The following is a 17,194-nucleotide window of genomic DNA, read 5'->3' on the forward strand; positions in this document are numbered from 1 at the left end:
TATCACCAAAGCCAAAATACAGAACCATTCTACCACAAGGATCCCTTGTGCAGAAGGGTTTATCTTTTAATAGGAAATTTTAACTTACTCATATTTACTTTTTTTTCTTCCCTGCAAGTTTTCAAATCTAGAACCAGGTATAATTGACTTTGAGTTACTCTCACACCTTCATTTAATAAGGTGAAACCTTCACTCCTTGGCTTCCCCCTTCTATCTTCCCCTTTTAAAATTATTTATTATTATTTTAATTTCTTTGTTGACTAGGATACTTTGTTTTCATCCTCACCCAAGGTTATGTGTGTATTTTTTAAAATTGACTTTAGAGAGAGAGGAAGGGGGAGAGAAACAGACAGACAGACATTAATGTGAGAAACATGGATCAATTGCCTCCCGTACGTGCCCCAACCAGGGATTGAACCTGTAACCTTTTTGGTATATGGATGATGCTTCAACCAACTGAGCCCCACATCCAGGGCTTGGGTAATGTTTTTAATAAGAGTTATGGAAAGTTTACCTGCATGTCCAGAAATATTTTTATTTTGTTGTTTGTTTTTAATGGGAATAAGAGTTTTAGTCTGTTTTAATCCTTTAGACTTTCTATAGTATTACATGATCTTCTAGCATTTTCTTGAATTTTTGTCAGAGTCAGTCTCTTATTTAATTTATTTTTGGTAGATATTTGATTTCTTGCCTCTGTGTTCTAAGTCACTTATCTTTTTTTTTCATTTTAACATTCAATTTATTTGGCCATTACGTCTTTAATTTCTAAGAACTTTTTAATTGTGTTTTTTAAATTAGCTTGTTCTTATTTATGGACCCTATACCCTGTTGATACCCACTAAAGATAATAGTTATTTTAAAACGATTTTCCTATTTTTTGCTTTAACTTTTATTAGAGACCATTTGCACTAATTGCCCAACTTGTTCCTCCTGTCTTTAAGATGGGTAATTCTACTCTTCTTTATTAGTGCAGATTTATGTTGACTAATGTGGTCTTGGTCAGGAATCTCTCTCAAGCCGTAAAAGTCACTATTCTCTTTTCCAGACAGGTAGTTCCCTAAGGCCAGGTGACTAGTTGAGGCTCTGTGATCAGGCAGGACATGGAAACTGGTAGATATCTTTCAGGGTGTACTGGTCAAGAACAGACTAATAACCTAGGATAGTGGTCGGCAAACTCATTAGTCAACAGAGCCAAATATCAACAGTACAACGATTGAAATTTATTTTGGGAGCCAAATTTTTTAAATTTAAACTTCTTCTAATGCCACTTCTTCAAAATAGACTCGCCCAGGCCGTGGTATTTTGTGGAAGAGCCATACTCAAGGGGCCAAAGAGCCACATGTGGCTCGCGAGCTGCAGTTTGCCGACCACTGACCTAGGACACCCACAACAAGCCAGGACCAGGATATCAAATCTCCAGCTTGACTTGTTTTGGTCCAAAACAAAGATGGAAGACAAAAGCATACAGAATAGTTCCATTCCCTAAGAATTCCTTTGTGTGGCTCCTTTTCAGTTATTGTAGTCAGCCCAGTCTTTTCTCATGACTTCCTGCCAACCACTGATCTGATTGTCTTCTCTATAGCTTTGGCTTTTCCAAAGTATGTAAATGAAATTGAACAATCTGTAGTCTTGGGGTTTGGCTTTTTTCATTTACAAAATACATCTTAAGATATATCTATGCTGTTGCCTGAATCAGTGTTCATTCCTTGTTATTAGAGTAGTAGTACTTCATTGTATGGTTGTACCACTGTTTATCCATTTGTCTGTGGAAGTACATTTTGGATGTTGCCAGGTTGAAGTGATTATGAGTAAATCTATAAAATTTGCGTACAAATTTCTGTTTAAATGTAGGTTTTCGATACACTCGTGTAAATACCTAGGAGTGGAATCACTGGATGATTTGGTGAGTGTATGGCTTGGTAATAGACTGCCAAACTTTTCCAAAGTGACTTTATAATTTTGCATTCCCACTGGAAGTGTTTGCAGCATCCAATTTGGTATCACCTTAAAATTTTATTAATCTGTAATTAACTTCCCAGATGTAAGATATTAAATACTATCTGTCCCAGAGTTTGCCCTTTGAAACTATGCTTGATACTACCTACTCAAGTGAAATGTTTGCTAGGACATACAAAAATAGGCCAAAAGAAAGGTAAGTTGGACTTAATAAAAATTGAAAACTTTTCTCTTTAAAAATATTATCAAATAGATGAAAAGGCAAGTACAGACTGGAAGGAAATATTTGTGAAACTTATCTTTTAAAGAGTGTATTTAAAATGTATAAAGAACGCTTACAAATCAATAATAAGAAAAACACTGATTTAAACAATGAGCAAAATAGATGTTTCACTAAAGAAGATGTAAATGGTAATTAAGGAGATGAAAAGATGCTCCACATCACTATTTAGTCAATTGATAACTGCAAATGAAAACCACAAGATATCTAGGCCCATCCACTGGAATGGCTAAAGACTGACAATATTAACTGTTGGTAAGGTTGTGGAGCAGCTAGAACTTTCATATATTGCTGGTAGAAATGTGAAATGCTATAGCCATTTTGGAAGCATTTTGGCACTAGTAACAACCAAAATGTCTGTGAACAGGTGGATGCATATGCCCCCATATAATGCATATGATTCAGCAATAAAAAGGAACAAATGGCTGATACACATAACAGAGATAAATCTCAAAAATACACTGAGCAAAATTAACTAGACACATATAAAAATACAAATTTCACTAATATCTAACTCTAGAATAAAAGATAATCATTTATAGTGACAGGAAGATCAGTATTTACTAGGTGCAAAGAGTAGATGAGTGTCTGGGAGGTGACACCAGGGAAACTTTTGGGCTAATAGAAATATTCTGCATCTTGGTTCTGGTGGTGGTTACGTTGGTATATGATATGCCTTTGTCAAAACTCATTGAACTGTGCACTTAAAATGGAGTACATTTTTTGGAATGTAAATATACCGCAAAGTTAATTTAACAGTTTTACACGATTTTAGTTCATTGCTCTTTTAGTTTGAATGACTAGCTATGACATACCTATGATCTTGTGCTTGGACTTTTGTTAGGAAAGCTAACTAAATTCAGTATATTTTTTTTATTATGTAAAATGCTCTTTATTTTAATGTACAAAAATGTATAGTTAGTATTTGGCTAAAGTCAATTTATATTTACTTGATAATTTTAATAGAGACATTTTTTCTCTTTTTGATGAATCCACTAAAATTATCCTCAACCAGATATCCCTCATTTTTAATATTCCAGGTTTTAGTTAAATATAAACTGTGTATCTGCCAAAGATTTGGGTTATTCTAATTGCGTAGTTCTTCCCATTCAGATGGTTTATTTGTACCCATCATTAAACAGAAGAAAAAGGTAAATACGGTGTAGATCATGTAGCATAGTGACATTTGTACCTAAAGTATTTTATATTATCAAAACTGTAATTAGAAACATGTTCTTCCCTGTCACTTTGTGATGTAGTACCTTGGGCAGGAAGAAGATTTCCAGATCCACTGTATGAGAACATCACAATTCACTTATTCTATAGCTCTGCTTTGTTTAAAAAAAAAAAATTGACTTAATTCTTTTTTCTCGCTACTAAAGATTATTATATTAACATCCTTGCCAGCTTTGAAAAGGCCCCTGCAATATTTCATAAATTTAGATATGCTTGTTAAAAAAAGTCTAGAAAAGAGAAAACATTTTGCAAAACTAACCATTATTAATTTCTAGTTTAAATTAATTCTAAATCTTATTTCTGTCAAGGCCATTGCTAGTTTGACTTACCACTTCTTCTTAAGTCCTCGCCATTTGTTCATTAATCATCAGAAGTTTTGAAGTGCCCACTGTGTCCCAATACTCTTTGTATATTCCTGAAAGAGCGAGGTGCTGTTTGCCTCTTGGGTTTTCAAGCTTTTTAGAGAGAGGTACTGTTTGCCTCTGTATTTCAAGCTTTTCCTCGGCTCTTGTGTTGTTGTTTTTTCCGCATGTGCCCTGCCTTCTGCTTTACTCGCCTGGATTTCCAGGAGCTTTAAAGCTGGATCGGAGGCTGTATTCTCCTTTTTTATCCACCTGTTTCAGTTAAGAACTCTACCTATTTATCCTATATTGGGGACTTGTGATTAAAAACTATAACCCCAGTAAAAATGTTTTGACTAAAGGAGAATTTGCTTAGAGGAAGAGAGGTGCATAAAGTCATAATATTCCATCCCAGAAGTCTCCTTACTGACCTTGTTACATTCTCTTAATATAGCTCATTGGAGTGTAAATAATTATAAAGAAGGAAAAGGACGCTTTTGCTAATAACAGTATCAACCTTTCTTTTCACCCTTGCTTGAACTGCCTTTCTTGAACTGTTTTTCTCTCTCGTTCTTAGGTTATCTCCTTTTTTGAGAATTTTTTTTCAGCCATAATTTTTCTAGTTCTCCATAATCACCCTATGGTCTTAACACAGATTTGGAGTGTTAAAAAACAACACATTGTATTTGAGAAAATAGCTTTCTTTTACCTCTCCAATCATCTCTTTCATGAATCTTTCTTAATTTCAATTAGAGCTTCTTTGTGACCAAGGTCAAGTCTTTTACATATTCAGGGGCTGCTTTTATACTAAGAGAAGTTACTACTATTTTTTTTTACCTTCTCTTTGAACAATATGTGTATAACTATTCCTTATTGGATGGCTTCAAAGAAAGTCATTTGATTCTCACCTATTGTGCTTTGTTTTTTTTTTATTGTCAAATGTTTCCCCTTTTTTTCTATATCAAGAACTGTTTTTGCTTCATTTTTTGGTCTACATGTGCGTTATCTTGAAGAGTCACTGACTTTATTTCTTTGTTTATTTTAACTGTCTTCTGCCATCTACTCTGCCAGTCTTCAAAAAACAACAACAACAACAACAACAACAACAACAAAACAGAACAAATGTTTATTGACATGTACTAGGCCCTAAGGGTATAGTTATAATTAAGACACATTCTCTGAACTTGAGGAATTGTCTGCTAGGGTAGAAAATTATCTCAGCATATAGGGAATGATACATTACGTGCAAGAGCAAAGAAAAAGTAGGTGATAGATAAGGTCTAAACCTGACTAAAGGATGGATAAGAGGGTACCAAGCTGAGGAAGAGCAAGGGTGTTCCAGGGAACCCAGCCTTAGTGGCAAAGCCTAAGTGCAGGCTGGTGGTTGAAGCAAACGTGGGAGAAGACTGGTGCCAGGTAGGTGGAATGTTGTAGTGTATCATTTTATCAGAAAGAGAGCCTTCCGTTAATGGTACCTTAATACACTTGAGAATGAGGAAGAAGAAGATCCAAGAGGAGACTGAGAAGCAGTTATTTGAGCCATGGAAGGAGATCCAAGAGCATGTGGTGCCATAGAAACCCAGAGAGCGGGGGCAGGCCTGCAAAGAGGGCTGGTTATGAGTGTCAGGTCTGCACCAAATTCAACCATAATCCACTCTTCTTGATCATTTCCTCCATTTGCCCATGTCTTGATTTCTAGACTCAACCAGAACAGTCCTTTCCTCAAAATAGTGTCTCTTGATCAGTTTCAGCAGTATAAAGAAATAACAAGATTCGGCCTGTTTTCTTGATTTGGTACCATATTATACACTCTTACCTTTTGGTACTATGCTACAAAGCTGCCTAAATGCTCTTTTTATCTCTCACTTCACTGACATGTCTCTGTGGGATATTTTGCAAGTAAGTATTGTGTTACGACTGCCTTCAATATATGACACTGCCTTATTGCCTGTCCTTTTTATCTTTTTTCTGTGTCTTTAAGTCGAGAATCCTTTTGAGTTTTCAACTTGTTTTCCAGGTTCCTTTATCACACTATGAACCTAGCCTTTGTGTGGCCCTGGCTCAAGTTCATTCCCATTGCCTCCTTCTGCTTATTTCATGAAAAGTCCTTTTCCTTCCTCCCTTTTCCTCTACTGAAGCACAAGCCGTCTTCTCTGCAGTTCCTGCCATCCTGTTTCTCTCCGCCTCATCGACTCCCCATCTCACTTCAAATCTCAGTGGTAAACATATGTTCTCCCTTGTCTGTACCACTTAATTTCTCTTTCCCACTGTTACTGCTTTCTCTGTAATGGTATTATTTAACTTTGGTAAGCAGTTTATAATATGAAAGACGTAGTTGAAAATAAAGCATTATAATAAAATCATGTCCTATAAAGCAAGTGGTTTCCCAAGGAGTATGAAGGTCTCAGGATACAAGTTAAATGGCTTTTGTTTTGTATTCCTTGATTATGTGAGTATAAAAGTTCATTGTGTTGCCGAGCAATTCTCACTTCATAACCACTGCAAATAAATGATTAGATTTAACAAGTAATAAAATAAAGGTCACCCTATTTTTAATTCAGACTTTTTGTTAAATGGAAAATGATATTTTTATATGTTGCAAGAGTCTTTAAAGAAGCATTTTGAATGAACTGAAAAGGAAATGTCTCCCAAAGGTATATATTTTATAAGCGTCCTTTTGGAAAAATTTAGTGTACCAGACTAATATTTACATATTTGCACCAGGTGGAAAAAATAATTTTGTTTTTAAATCCCATTCTCTTAACAAAATAGAGTTATTATATCTTGTGCATTGGTTTATTGACCATTAGGATATACATTGGTTATCACAAATCACCTCCACTCCTTGGCAAAGGTCCAAACAGTACATGGACTGTTTGGACTTCTGCATTGGTCGCTGCTGTCCACATGTGTCCTGAGACTATGACTGTATTCCCCCTTTTCAGCTTCATTTCCCAGGGAAAAGTAGAATGAGTTATCCTCTCTCTTCCATATGTTCTTCACCACCAAAGCACTTTTATGTGTGATCTTAGTTGATAGAAAGGAGTTTAGAATCAGTGAAAGATGTTAATAACAATGGGTTTGCACATTTTTTTTCTATACCTAGTTTATTTTCAAAAATAATTTTATTTTTAATTTTACTTTTTTGAATAGTGTTGCTGTTTGCTTTTTCATTTTTTTTGGTTATTTTTAGCTTTATCTCACAAAAAATTAACTAAAGATGATTTATTGTTGGAAAAAATAAAGCATCCATTTACATTTCTCTTGTACACTGAAGATATTTGAACATGTAATACATATATTTATAGTTTGTAACTCACTTTTATATATGTTGCCTCAATGTGAAATTTTATTTAACAGCCTAAAAATGACATTGCACATATGACACTTGCTGCTTTTGCTAGTATCCCATCTCTATAGTGGTAAAAACTAGCTGGGAAACAGTTGTAAAGTTTGTGGTTTGTATGTCAAATAGAATTTGACTTTCACAATTTGTCTCAATCTTTTCGTCAAGAATATGAACATTCACATGAATGATATCTAATTTGCAGATGTTTCTTTGGTTTTATAGAACTTTTACTTTCTGATAAATGCTGTTTTATAGAGTGAAAAAAGCTTGGATGAGCAATTTATAGGCTGTGGAGTGAGCAGTGATATCCAAAGATTATACAGTCAAATGCATCCCCATCCACCTTGGCAAATGGTATTTCATTCTCTTGAAGATTTCTAGGAATAAAGCATCTAGTCTCCCAAATTAGCTGACCAGTCAGTTGAGTTGGATACTTATACATTGTTGTTTATTTCCTAAATTTCATTTTTATAATTTAAATTTATTTCATTTTTTTTTTTCTTTAAGAAAGAGAGTGACTAAGTAACTTCTTTGGAAAATTATTCCTCTTAATTTACCTGGGGGCTTATTTTAAAATAAAATATACATGGTAAAAGAAAGAGCTGTGTTCATTTCACATTTTGGTGTAAAAGATTTGATATTTGTGCAGTTGTAAATTTTTTTTTACTTGACAGATTTATACTTGTGGTAGGTGAGATGTTTGCATAAGCAAGTGATCTACTGTGTAATTATTTCCCCCCACACACACACATTTATAACATGACCTGTTCTTCAGCACTGTAAATCTTTAGAAAGGGTTTAACCTCTGTCCTGTGTTGTGGAAGCATCCCTGCAAAGATGGTTCCTATCTGCCCCTAACAGGCCCTGAAGTATTACCGGGTCAGGACTACTTCTTTTTAAAGTTTTTGACTTGGGGATGGAGTATGGACTCTAAACCATGAAGGAAGTATGAACTTGGTTTCACACTGTGTGCATAGTACATGCCTAATAAGGGTCTGATTTTACTCTGGTGACTTTCCCCCATTGCCTGGGTTGATATCACATCTTGGGCTTCCTGGCCAGTAAGCTAAGTTTTCATATTCCTGGTTTCATGGATAGGGTGATCTTTGCTGAGTTTTGGCTTTTCAAATGGCACCTGTGGCACCTTATAACCACTAAGGCCTGTAACTGGTGCCATATTAGCTTCAGCTCCTGCTCTCTGTCTCTGATTTCCTCTGTTTCTCACAACTGTGGATTTTCCTTACTTGTTTCAAGCTCAGCTATTTATTTACTGTTTTACTTGTTACATTTTGTCAAGCATTTCACTGGGTTTGGGTATGGCTGGGATTGAGAAATAGAAGGATGCTGTTAGGTAATTTTAAATTATTTTAGACATAAATTCTTTGTGTGCTTATTACCTTTTCTGTCAACAAGTCAGATACTTTGTGTTTACTATGTGCTGAGTACTTTGAGAACTGAAGATCTTTGGCTAGATTCCCTCCTTCAAGAAATTTAGTTCTATGTAGACAGACCCTTGTGGAACTAGGTTATATATCTGATACAAAGATGGTACCAGCAGATAGCAGAAAATAAGCCTACTTATGTGTTTTATAAATTATGTTTTATAATCTTAGCGCTAAAGTTTTAAAAGGCTAGCACATTGTTCTATTAAAGAGATGTTAGTACATTCCTCTTCTTTTACTTAGGAAAAGTTAAGCTCCAGACTTTACAGATACAAAAATAAGCATGTTTGATTTCCTTGTTTGTGTAGATAAGAGGTTAACTACTCAATGTGGACAGGGTCAGGCCTGGGCTGTGAGCTGGTAGAGCTGGCCAGGAATAATGGCAGATATGCAGAGAGCTCAGACCTCCTCTAACTGGGGTCCTCTTGATTGTTAAAAATTGCAAACTAGTCAAATTTTAAAAAACACTATCTGGTCCCAATAAAATGTCTGTTGGCATAGTTTGACTCATAAGTTCCGGGTTTACAATCTCTATTTAGAAAGGATTCATTATTATATTTTTATACATTCTTTCATAAAATTAACAAGATATATTAGTTATTCATAATAGTCCACAAATTCAGAAAAGTGTGACCTATTCAGTTTGAAAGTTCTAACAAGTAGCTGTTTATCAATGATAAATCTTTTGGGATAGTTGACTTCCTAAGTTGAAAATTAAAATATTTTTTTAAATTCTTATCTTACAGGTAAAAGAATGTCACATGTCAACATTTGTACCTGAAGTCAACATGCCATTTTCAGGCTGAATGGATGAGTGCCAACTTTTGCATATCCTGTGACCTTTCTATCTGGGGGTGAGTGATTTCTAAGAGTGGCTGGCAACAAACCAGATGCCAGCCAGCCGTAGACCTCCCTAACAAATAATGCTAAGAGCTATAAATTAAACACTGTCTGGTGATCTGTGATGTGTAAGGCAGTTAATTTAGTTGGTCTGGATTAACTGTCAGCTCCAGAAAACTATATTCCCATAATGTGAGATCTGTACTCCGCATGTTTTGGCATGAATAATAATTAACAATAGGGAATCACTTGTTAAAAAGTGAAATTAAAAATGTCTAAGATTTTTTTGGATTTACAGCAGTATTTTAGTGGTTTACCATATACTTTAAATAATTTTAATTTTTAAAGTTTAAACTCAGTATTTCTTGAAGGGTAGTTATAATTTTGTATAAATGTGAGTTTTGAGGTGATACATCTTCCATTGTTTTATAATACTAGTTTTGCTTCTCATATAGCATAAAATTGTATCCATTTCAGTATTTGGGTTTCTTAAAAAGACATTAGATAGATTATACTAGAGATTCACATTTACAGTGAATTTTTTTTTTTCAGTTTCATTCTCAGAAATTGCATTGGATAAAAAGCCTGCTTATTACCTCATTTTTATGCATTTTCCTGCTTATTTAAATTATTTTACTTTATCAAGCCATTCAATTTTTTTAGAACATCCTTCAGAGAGTTTATGCATCTTATGGAAGACACCTGACCTTTTTGAAGCTTCATAATTCACATCTGCATGTCACCAGTCTTCCCCATGTTAACAGTTCTGACCATGTTTTATTATCTATGCCTGCGGCGCCGAGCCAGGACAGCTGCGAGGGGAGAAATGATGAACAGCCATAGAGCCATAGAATCAAACAGCCGGACTTCCCCTCTGAATGCAGAGGTGGTCCAGTATGCCAAAGAAGTGGTGGATTTCAGTTCCCATTATGGAAGTGAGAATAGTATGTCCTATACCATGTGGAATTTGGCAGGTGTCCCAAATGTATTCCCAAGTTCTGGTGACTTCACTCAGACAGCTGTGTTTCGAACTTATGGAACATGGTGGGATCAGTGTCCCAGTGCTTCCTTGCCATTCAAGAGGACGCCGCCTAATTTTCAGAGCCAAGACTATGTGGAACTTACTTTTGAACAACAGGTGTATCCTACAGCCGTTCATGTTCTGGAAACCTATCATCCTGGAGCGGTCATTAGAATCCTAGCTTGCTCTGCGAATCCCTATTCCCCAAGTCCACCAGCTGAAGTAAGGTAGGACTTATTTTGTAACGATCATGTCATATGGCTGAAAGGTGTTGGTTGTTTTAATGTGGCAGGGCTTGTTTTATGGGAAGCATTCTCTTACGTAATTTAAACAGATTTGATTTTTAAAATGTTCCTTAGTTTTCTGATGGGAAAAGAAAGATCACATATATGAAGATTTAATACATTCTTCATACCCTTACCACCTCACATCATAATATTCAGAGATTGTGAAATTCGTGTGTCACAGAATTTACTATTTACATAATTAATTTCTACAGCAGTGCCTCTTTATTTCTCTTTTGTAGGGAGCGGTTATAGGGTTAAGCCTCCGACTGACCTGCTGGCAAAGCCACAAACAAGTCCCAGCTTAGAGGGCACAGCCCTCTTAGCATAATTAAGCTTGATCTTGTGACTGCTCCCTAGATCTTTCCTGGGTAGCTAATGGGCTGTGGGAGGTGCGGCAAGTGCTGCCAAAACAAGTGAAACTTACAAGAAAAATTTAAATTACCTTGTTTACCTCTGACTATAAAACAAAGCATCAGCTTGCAGTCTGGATTTGTTCTGTGGTCTCAGTCACACACACAAGATCCACCTAGACCCAGCTTATTCTCTTTGTCTGTCTTTTCTTCATCCTTCGCCGGCCCTCCCTCAGTCTCCCCGAACCCTTGGCTGTGCTGGCGCGGCACACACTTTCTCTTGTTTTGTAGTTCAGCCTGCTGGTTTTTTAATATATAATTATTTGACTAATATATTCACATGTTTCATTAACCTAAAAAGTGCGTAATTTTAAAAAGTACCCTGTTCTCCATGAGCCTAGGACTCGTCTCTCCCTCCCTGAAAAATACAAAAAATTCCACTTTTATCCACTCCTTGCATTTTTCCAGAGTTTATTTATATAAATATAAGCAAATACAAATATAGTCGTATTCTCTTTATACACAAAAATAAGCACACTGTTCATATTTTGTACCTTGTTTCATTTAGTAGTACATATTGGATCTTTTCATAGAAGTGCAAAGAGTGCTTACTCATTCTTTTCTACAGTTGCAAGTAATGCACAATGTATGTGTACCCCACCTTGTTAACTACTCCCCTATTGATGAGTACTCAGTTGTTTCCATACTTTTGCTCTTATAAACTTTAAGACAGTATATAACCTTGTCATGAGTCACTTCACATGTGTGCACATGTGTGATAAATTCTCAGGGTTGCTGGGCCAAGTTTCTCTGCATTTGTAATTTTAATATATAGTGTCAACTCTACCTCCAAAGAGGCTCTACCTATTTATATTTCCAGTAGCAATTTATGTGCATACTGCATACATGTTTTGCCAAAGCCCCACCTACAGAGTGTGTTAATACATTTTAATATTTTTGTCAATTTGGTAAGTAAAAAATGTCTCATGTTAATTTTAAGTTAAAATTATTATCTGAGATTGAATATCTTCTCATGTTTAAGAATCTTTGATATTTCCTTTTTCTTGAGCTATCCGATTATATTATTTGCCCATTTTTCTATTACTTGTTGATATTATCACTTTTTAGATCTTTATATCACTTTATTATTCATTAGATATTTGTGTGTCTACCATGTATTAAGCATTATGCTAGTTGTTAGGGGTACAACAAAGAACCAAATAGACAAAATCCCTGCCCTTGAGTTTATTCTAGCCCCAGAGCAGTTTGTTGGCACCTGTTAAATTGTAGGACCTCAGGTGCCAGTGGAGAAGCAGTGTGGGCAGGGATCAGCTGCCACCTGACATACTGCTTCTTTGACTTCCCTGTCCCCTCAACTCCGAGGAACAACTCCCAGCTACCCAGGAAACAAATGCAGAGCACAGCTCAACTCAAGCTGGAGACTGCTGGTATGATCTTTATTGTTCTTTTTAGAACTGCCTTGATAATTCGTTGTGAACAATATTATTAATGAATCAAATTATTTTTTTAAATCTTTGTTATTGAAAGTATTACTTATGTCCCCTACTTTTCCCCATTGACCCCTTCTAGTTTACCCTCATCCCCCACCCTAGACCTTCACCACACTTGTCTGTGTCCATGGATTAAACATATAAGCATTCAAGTCCTTTGGTTGGTCTCTTCCCACATACCCACCCACCCCTGCTTTTCTTCTGAGATTTGACAGTCTGAATCAAATTATTTTAAACACAAAAAAACAGCATCTTTTAATATACAGGTGTGTTTTTTTCTGAGAGGAAATAAAAGTACTTTGGGCAGAATCCTTTCTTACATAAGAATTGGTTTTTTGGACTCTGTCATTCTTTGCCTCTTTCCTACAAAGTTATCCACCTTTTCTTAAAATGCTAACCAAATTTAGAGATAAAAATCTATGAAACATGTAATGTCTTTCCTCAAATATATATGCTCTTGGTTCCTAGCTGAGAGCTCTAATGTGTGATAGTAACTAAATTGACAGCTTTATTTACAGTGATATCTAATGTACTTAACTAATTTTTAGCTTTATTCTACAGAAAATACCATTACATTTTAGTAGAGAAAGAATCTAACCAACATTTATTATTGCAGAATAGAAAGGGGTCTTTTTAATTTTCCTGATTATGAAATCAATAGATGTTTCATTGTTTAAAAAGCTTGTTAGAAAATACAAAAGAAAAGAGAAGAGAAGAAAAGAAAATATACAGGTGAAAAAACACTTCACTATCTTCTGCCTGGATTCGGTAACTGTTCTCATTTTGGTGAATTTTTTTTGGACCGCCAGAAACATTGCTTGCTCTGCCAGTTCAGTCTGAGAACAAAGCAGAGAGCCAGACAAATATGGCTTGTGTTCTTTTGAGTTTACAGGCCAGCATGGAAGAGGACCCTGAGATTATAGAGAACATGTGTTGGTGGAAGGAAGAGCCTCATTTATTGGGCTCAGGGAAGTTTTCACCGCGGAAGTGACTTTGAGACTGAGGATCGAGGAGGCTTTAGTTTGGATAGGAAAGGTGGAGAGAGAAGAGCACATGCAAAGGTGAAATCATGAGCTGAGCTCTTGGGGTTTGAAGAAGTGAGAGTCCCAGAGTGTAGGAAATGAACTATTGAAGGGCCACAAGCATGGAAGTGCCATTCTTAAGCTCTAGAGTAGTGACTTCCAGACTTTGGGATGTCATAGAGCTCTTGGGTCCAGTTTTCCAGAAGCAGACCTTGAGAAGACTATTCCTATGCAAGTGATTTGTTATGGAAATCCTCTTGGAGAGACCAGTACGGGAGTGGGAAAAGTGCTTTGGGGAAGGGAAGAAGTCAGGCAAGGATGCAATTTCATGTGTGCAGTCCCAGTCAGCCTGGAGGCAAAGTTTCTAGAGAGATGGGCTCTCACACTGCTGCACCTGTCGTCAGCTATAGGCTATGGGAATGGAAATCTTTCAGGCACAGACCACACCCTGGCTGAAGAGCCTCCCCGAGTCAGTTCTCTGAAGGCTGGAGGTGGAAGCCCTTAGTTGAAGCAAGCAGAGCACAGGTAGGAGAAGTCAGCTACGAGAGTGAACCTAATAGTAATGATAATAAAAATTAGAGAACTGATACAGGGTTGTCAGATTATTTACTTAGCTAAATAAACACATATTTAAAAAGGCAAACAAATGAAATACCAACATCATTTATTATCACCATCATCTCATAGTAAAACCAAAACCTCAGTTTATACTGAGAAATTAGCACAATAAGAATCTTGAAAAAAGAACAGTTGGCAATTATACATGTATATATGTGCATATATATATATATATATTCTTTATTTTTTACATTTAGCCATGGAAACCTCCATCACACACTATTGTTTGGGAATTGCTGGACTATACTGCCTATTATTAATTGAGCACCTGGTTTTATGCCAACCTTAGGAGGTAGTAACTGAGAGTGTGAATTGGAGTAGCTCAGGAGTTTGCTTGCAGAAAATGGACTTGTAGTCCCAGGACATTAAGAATTTAAAAGCAGGCCCTGACCGGTTTGGCTCAGTGGATAGAGCATCAGCCTGCGGACTGAAGGGTCCCCCAGGTTCGATTCCGGTCAAGGGCATGTACCTTGGTTGCGGGCACATCCCCAGTAGGGGGTGTGCAGGAGGCAGCTGATTGGTGTTTCTCTCTCATCGATGTTTCTAACTCTCTATCCCTCTCCCTTCCTCTCTGTAAAAAATCAATAAAATATATTTTAAGAAAAGAATTTAAAAGCAGCCTTTCCCCATTTCGTCCAGTTGCATTTCTTTGTTCAAAGAGTAAAGTAGAAAAGTTAAGAGTCTATAAGGTCTCAAAGTCTTCTGACTTCTTGCCTAGCGCCCTATTAAGGGGAAAGAAAATAAGGTAGCATAGAGTGTCCTGGTCCTGAGGATAAGATCTTAATGGGCGCTGGTGTAAGAGGCAGAAAATAGGCTAGCACAGGCTTACACACTGGAAGAGAGATACAGAGGAATAAAATGACTAATTGAGGTCAGTAAAAAACTGATGGGAATAAAGTTATTTGGGGATAAAATTTAGTGGTATGGATCTCTTCTGGGTGTTGTTTGTTTTTGTTTTTTAGTATTAAAAAAATTTTAACCACATAATAGTGAAGTTAAGAAAGCAAGGAGAAAGAAAGTGGCTGTTGTGCAGAGAATGTACTGCCAAAAGGAGTTGCTTAATGAAGCAACGATTTCACGAATTGGTAATGGGATACCAGTGGTCGGCAAACCGCGGCTCACGAGCCACATGCGGCTCTTTGGCCCCTTGAGTGTGGCTCTTCCACAAAATACCACGGCCTGGGCAAGTCTATTTTGAAGAGGTGGCGTTAGAAGAAGTTTAAGTTTAAAAAATTTGGCTCTCAAAAGAAATTTCAATCGTAATGTTGATATTTGGTTCTGTTGACTAATGAGTTTGCCGACCACTGGGATAATCTCATTGACTTTGTGGGCCAACAAACATGATCTTGCCATTTAAATCAGAGTTGACCAGACCCTTTACTGGTTGATTCTTTTTAAAGCAGCTGCCAGTTTGTTAGTTCCAATTAGAGATGGGCTGGGAGGCAAGGAGTGAGTAGGTACACCCATCAGAATACTATTCCTTTTTCCTTGTTGTGTTCCTGTCCTTTCCTGTTGCTTTCACTTGTGCCTGGTGAAATAGAAGAGCCTTGGCAAGAGAACTTTCTTTTTGCTGGCAACTAGATATGCTTACTAATCAGGAGAACGTTTGGTTATACGGAAGTTTTTTGCATTTATATACCTGGCTTCCAACCTGAATGCATAGGAAACTTGCTTTCATGTGTTTCTATTGATCAACATCTCTCTTCCTTTCTTATCTACCTGCTGCTTCCAGTGAACCCTAGAGAGACTTCCTCAGTGGGGTCACAACAGGTCAGGAGTCACACAGAGTGGCTTGTTTCTTAATTTCCAACCACTGGACACATAGTAGGCATTTAGTGCAACCAACAGAAGGAGAAATAGGTGTGCTGGTGAAGAGAGTGCTGTTGGTTATCATCCCAGAACTAAGTGCTCCGAATGCAGATTGAAGCAGAGCCTGAAAGGGATTCCAAGCTGAGTTCTGCATGTGTGTTATTATAGACTAGTGGCCTGGTGCACAAAATTCGTGCACATTAAAAGGGAATTAATTAGAGGAAATATTTTAATATTGCTATTTGCCCTTTCTCTGTAATAGAAATGTCAGAGATGAAAGAACTAGTAAAATGTATATGAAAATCTTCCTCCTGTCACAGTCTGGGGCGCACCACGGGACCCAGAGTCAAGTCCCTGTCCACCCATGCATGTCTCGAAATTGTGCGAGACCAGATCTGGCCGGCCCCACCCCCATCAAGCCCTGCCGTGCGGGGGGCACAGCCTCAGGTCCCCTGGCCCGGTGCTGGCTGGGCATGGGGCACAGCCTCAGGGCCCCCAGCGCATGCCAGGTGGGGGGGGCGCAGCCTCAGGTCCTCCAGCGCACCCTCAGGTTCCCCGGCCCAGTACCGTGGCGGGGGACGTGGCCTCAGGTCTCACAGCCCAGCACCAGGCGGAGGGTGTGGCCTGAGGTCCCCTAGCCTGGGCCGGGGCAGGGAGCGTGCTTTGAGGTCCCCTGTCAAGCCCTTCCAGGCGGGGGACGCAGCCTGAGGTCCCCTGGCCCAGGCTGGGACAGGGGGTGCGCCTTGAAGTCCCCTGTCAAGCCCCACTGTGTGGGCAACGTGGCCTGAGGTCCCCTGTCAAGCCCTGGCCTGGTGCCAAGGCGAGGGGGCGCGGCCTGAGGTCCCCCGGCCTGGCGCCGGGATGGGGGGCACGGCCTGAGGTGCCCTGGCCTGGCGCCAGGGTGGGGGGCAGGGCCTGAAGTCCCCTGTCAAGCCCCACCGGGCAGGGGATGCAGCCTCAGATCCCCTGCCCTGGCCCAGTGCCACGTAGCCTCAGGTCCCTGCTGATTGCTCCTTAAGGCTTGTTACAGGAACTCGGCCTTGGGTGCAGCCATCTTGTGTTACGGAAACTCCCACCCCCTCACCCCCTACCCCACCCCCCCGGCTATGGGTGCCGCCATCTTTGTTGCAGC

At 38.2% G+C, this 17,194-nt stretch overlaps 1 protein-coding gene across 7 annotated transcripts in view; it reads left to right on the plus strand.

Moving 5' to 3' along the window:
- The window catches only part of FBXL4 (F-box and leucine rich repeat protein 4), a 63,327-nt gene that overhangs the window by 6,845 nt on the left and 39,288 nt on the right, over positions 1-17,194 (plus strand). For 3 of the 7 annotated variants that reach the window (XM_080666641.1, XM_080666643.1, XM_080666644.1), the window contains exons 2-3: positions 9,351-9,458; positions 10,108-10,692. In XM_080666641.1, coding sequence (XP_080522767.1) covers positions 10,181-10,692 — 512 coding nt within the window. In that variant the 5' untranslated portion in view covers positions 9,351-9,458; positions 10,108-10,180. Of the gene's footprint in view, positions 1-5,951; positions 6,033-9,350; positions 9,459-9,996; positions 10,693-17,194 lie in introns of all 7 variants that reach the window. The other 4 variants (XM_080666645.1, XM_080666647.1, XM_080666642.1 and 1 more) reach the window with 2 other exon arrangements.

This window comes from Plecotus auritus, assembly GCF_963455305.1.
Source record: "Plecotus auritus genome assembly, chromosome: 4".
NCBI classification, from domain to species: domain Eukaryota; kingdom Metazoa; phylum Chordata; class Mammalia; order Chiroptera; family Vespertilionidae; genus Plecotus; species Plecotus auritus.